Source organism: Austrofundulus limnaeus, unplaced genomic scaffold (genome assembly GCF_001266775.1).
Source record: "Austrofundulus limnaeus strain Quisiro unplaced genomic scaffold, Austrofundulus_limnaeus-1.0 Scaffold80, whole genome shotgun sequence".
Lineage (NCBI taxonomy): Eukaryota > Metazoa > Chordata > Actinopteri > Cyprinodontiformes > Rivulidae > Austrofundulus > Austrofundulus limnaeus.
This window is the reverse complement of record NW_013952482.1, coordinates 1,101,802-1,106,623: the sequence shown is the minus strand read 5'-3', so window position 1 is coordinate 1,106,623 and position 4,822 is coordinate 1,101,802. Positions and strand designations below refer to the sequence as shown.

The 4,822-nt window shown below is 38.8% G+C and overlaps 1 protein-coding gene across 3 annotated transcripts in view; it reads left to right on the top strand.

Moving 5' to 3' along the window:
- The window catches only part of LOC106519657 (sodium/glucose cotransporter 5), a gene marked incomplete at its 3' end in the record, with an annotated part of 22,806 nt that extends 18,129 nt beyond the window's left edge, over positions 1-4,677 (top strand). For all 3 annotated transcript variants that reach the window (XM_014011417.1, XM_014011420.1, XM_014011419.1), the window contains 2 exon segments: positions 2,742-2,957; positions 4,595-4,677. In XM_014011417.1, coding sequence (XP_013866871.1) covers positions 2,742-2,957; positions 4,595-4,677 — 299 coding nt within the window.
- Between the last annotated feature and the right edge of the window lie 145 nt (positions 4,678-4,822).

The window sequence follows — 4,822 nt, the reverse complement described above, 5'->3', positions numbered from 1 at the left end:
TAACCCCAAAAACAATTGTTCTCGTGACATTTTTTAAAAAAAAGTAAATTAAATTAAAGTAAATTATTTCCAGTCAGCATTGAGGGTTTTTCAAGGAGTCCTTAGAAATCTTTTTTTCCCTTATAAGGAGTCCCCAGACCCAAAATACTTGAAAAGCCCTGCCTTACCAAAAAACAAAACAACTCATCAACAAATAAGCATCTAAGCATCAAACTACTGTAACTAACTACCATCCACCATTCTTTATTCGTCAGCTATTGAACATCAGAGCTGCAGAGGGGGAAGGAGGGCTGCMGATTATTTCAGTGCGAGTTGTTCAGTTCTGTGCAAAAGTTTGAGTCATCCTTCATTTCTTTGTAGTTTTTCTTAAGTAGTCAAATTAAAAACATATTTTAAAGCATTTTATTAGCATTTTTCCTAGCTTTTTCAATGTTTTTCTGCCTTTTTTTTGTACTTGAGTTGCTTTTTTTKCTTATCAAGTATCTTAACATTTTTATAGTTTTTTCTTTTCTTCTTTTTGTTGCTTGTTAAGCCAGTCTAAAAAGATTAACTCAGATCGGTGAATCATTCTGGCAGAAATCAGCCTCCTAAACTCAGGAAATAAACAAGCGTTGTGTCGACATAAAACCGACAGCTTGGCAGCAAAATCATTTGAAACTCGATCTTCAGGCATTGTGCTACCAGCAGCCTGTCAAAGCAACACAGTTTGTTCCCATCCCTTTAGCTGAATCTATAAAAAAAACATGTAAAAAAGTAGTTTGACGCAATTAAAATAATCTTGTTTTAACTCCATGAACTGTGTAGAAAACGACTAAAAAAAAGCAAACAAAATGCACAGAAAATGCTTTCAAATGCTATTGATCAGCATAACTTTAAAATATTCTAAGAAAGTCTGTTTGCTTGGAAGCAAAACATAAAGGAAAATTAAGAGTGGTTTAAAAGTAGTGCACAGTGCAGCACCTGGTCTTGCTGCCAGTTCTTCGCAGGCAAAGAAAGACAAAAACAACTCTCTCACATTCCAACATAAAACTMGTTCAGAAATGTGGACAGAAACCAGATTGTCTCCACAGGATTTTGACCTCTAAAGTAGTCGTTTAAGAAGAGTCGATCGCAAAATGAAAATATGTCAACCATTTAAGCTTTGTGATAAACCAGCGAGGAGGTTGCTACAGAAATCTAAGCGGTGTAGATTTTCAGGGTCAAAGGACATACTTTGTTGCACGTCTTTTRTCACACCTGAGTGGTGTAGATTACAAGAAAACAGCTTCGGATRTGTGGGAAAATGTACTGGATGGCCTTTAACCTTGAGCAGCAAATATAACTCGCTAAATTTAAAATGTGCAAATAAATCCAGTAGTGCGTGTGGCAGCTGATGTAGGCATGYTTTCTGATTATCATCGTCATCATCAGGCCACAAATCAAACACGACCCGTGATGGCTTTGTCTTGCAACAAGTGTTTGTCCACCCTAACCCTAATAGTGAATGACAATTATAAGAATATACGTCGCACTTCACACACTTTCTCAATAACACACCTATCAAGTCGGAAGAAGATCAGACACACTGTTGTGAAGATAAAAAAGACAAATTGACAAAGGCTGCGTGATTTATTATTGAGATACCACCACCTTCTCTGATCCTTGGTGTAACGAGCTAAATGTTTTTCTTAAGGCTTGAGTCAAACAGGTACGATCACATTCTGTGTTGAGGTTTTAATGAAAGGAGAATGGAGCTCCAACCGTGTTCCTGCACATGTGTATACTTACTGTCAGTGAGAGGTGACATGACGATGACAGCTTAGCATGGTGGGAAAGTGTCATTGCAGCCCTTCAGGCTGAGAGATGCTTCAGGAATCCAGCTTCCAAATCAAGAAAGTCGTGTATTTTAAAGGGATCCCTGATTAGTTGTAACATTAGACTTTATTTGATAAACACATATTTTAACTGTAAAATAAAGACTGTAAAAATACTGTAGGATGTTTAGTTTTGTAAATTTTTAAAAATATATTTTAACACGGACAGTCATTTTATTTACACGCAAAGCATTCTGGGTAAATGATGACGTGGTTAGGTCCTCGGTGTGAGCGAGCTATATCCACCCTGAAGGTTAATCTTGGACAATATCTGATGATCGGCTCTTTTAAATGAAACCAGAGAGCATTGACAGAGAGGAGAAGGTAGAAATGACTCAGCCTGTAACTGAAAATATGGATGGAGGACAACAGAGCTGCTTCATGGAAGAAGAACCTCAGCTTAACCTGTTAGTCTTTGCTCTAGCGCTGATGCTATATTGCCTTATATATATTAGCTCAGTGCTAGCGCGACAAACTAACAAGCTAAACTGTTGTCCTCCATCCATATTTTCAGTTACAGGCTGAGTCATTTCTACCTTCTCCTCTCTGTCAACGCTCTCTGGTTTCATTTAAAAGAGTCGATCATCAGATGTCAAAGATTAACCTTCAGGGTGGATATAGCTCGCTAGCAGCCTCGCACTGAGGACCTATCCACATTATCATTTACCCAGAATGCTTTGGGTGTAAATAAAATGGGCCCTTCCGATATTTTTAAACTTGTAATTTAAAAATTATAAAAACTAAACATCCTACAGTATTTTTACAGTCTTTATTTTACAGTTAAAATATATGTTTATCAAATAAAGTCTTATGTTATAAGTAATCATGGATCCCTTTAATACAGAAAGCCTTGGAGTATATATTTTTTGTGTGTTCTTCTGATTTCAGGGTGCGTTCTGGGGCCTGATGGTGGGTTTGGTGGTAGGTGTGTGTCGGATGGTGTTGGAGTTTGTCTTCCCCTCTCCTGGATGTGGCGTGGTGAATACGGCACCTATGGTGTTGCGTGGCGTGCACTACCTCCACTTCGCCATTCTGCTTTGTGGGCTCACCGCCGGAGTGGTCGCCGTGATTTCCCTGCTCACGCCGCCGCCCAGCCACGAGCAGGTGGGCTCACATCAGTAAATAACAGCGCTGTCGAGGAAGTGATCGCTTTCTGTCGGCACACCTGCAACGATATCAGCTAAAAGTAAAACAGATAAACCCGAGACAAATTTGAGCATGGATTATCTGAAGGTGATAAATCCCAAACAACAGAACCAAATCCTACTGCACAATAGATTTATTGTTGCACATTTTCACAACAAGCTAATCCTTCATATGGGATGTTTCATTACGGCCCATGACCCATTTGTCACATCTTTCGTTGCCCAAGCCGGTGCCTGAACCCAAAAGCTAAACATTAGCTTCATAAAGGAACGCCCTGTCTTAATGCCGAATCAAGAGAAATCCCCAGAGTTTACCACACACAACGTGCATACCAAAACCTCACATGATGCAAGCCAACGACAGTATGGCCTCAGATTTACAAACCGTAACGCCACATGCTTTTATAGCTAGAAACTCACATAAACAAACCACACCATTGTTCACTGAACCACACCACCTCCCCTGCACACTCAGCAGCTCGTGGTTGTCAGAGCTTTACAGTACAATGATGAAGAAGGATTGCCCAGAGTAAAAATAAAAGCAGAATAATAAAACTCAAACCCGGAACAATCTGCCAACAAAATAATAAGACCAGTAAATACAGGGATATCACTGACAGCAGATAACATCTGTTCAAACATGCAGTAGACAGCAGGAGAGACGTAACAGCGGGTTGCTCAAATACATTACATGTCATGTCTGCAGGACTGAAGGAAGAATAGAAACCAATGAACATGCTTGCAGAAAAATATGAAAACTAAATAAATAAAACTGTAAAACATCAAACCTTGTTTCCTGTAAAATAAAACTAAAACATAAACAGAAAACTGTGGCATTTGATTAAAGTTGAATAAAAAAACAAGCGCTTTAAAGTTCCTGTGACATCAAATTGTTGTGATAAATACAAATGCAATAATAAAGTGTTGCAAAAAATGTAAAAAAGTCACATCGCTTAGATGAACGGTCGTTGAGATATTTGCATGCGCAGTAACAGGAAGTGATGACAGAAGGCCTGCATGTAAACAGAGCATTGCTACAACGACCAACAGATGAGAGCGAAGAGTCTGATGGTTCTTTAGATTATTTTGAGTCACCATCATGAGGAAGAGTCTGTGTAAACAAAGAGCAGGGAGTTCCTTTTTGGCATCACTTCCTGTTTCACTTTGGCATACCAACAAAATAAAATGTAGCTGTAAATATGCGCTTTTTGTTTTTGTATGAAATGTCCCAGACACTTTAATATTTTACATTTGCTTCAGGGATACAGACAGCTTAACTTTTCTCAATGTAAACAAGCTTTAGATGTAACACCGGTACATCACCGCCTTTATAATGCAGGCGATTTGTAAAATCTATCTTTACAACAGCTGGGAGATAGATTTGGCCATCTTCAAAGAGGACTGGGATTTTTATTTTTACTCGTCATCAAAACTCACTTCACTTTTATAGTTATCAAATTCTTTCTAAAACTAGAYTAATGGTGTGAGTTCAAACAGATCTAATCTAAAACGCTCTTCTAGATAAAGATATTAATTGTTGCTCGTAAAAAAAAAACAAAATAAAATAGATTTTCATTACATTTCCCCCTCTTTCAGCTGTGTAACCTGACCTGGTGGACAATAACTGAAGAGCGACAGAGAGACATTCCCATGCAGAAAGTGTCTGCTGTCAGCCACCGWACTCATGGTAAAAGTCTGAACATTTTCTTGGAATAAGACCGCAGGAAGACTCAGCTGGTTGAGTAACTTCCTGTTTCTGCTGTGTGTGTGTGTGTGTGTGTGTGTGTGTGTGTGTGTGTGTGTGTGTGTGTGTGTGTGTGTGTG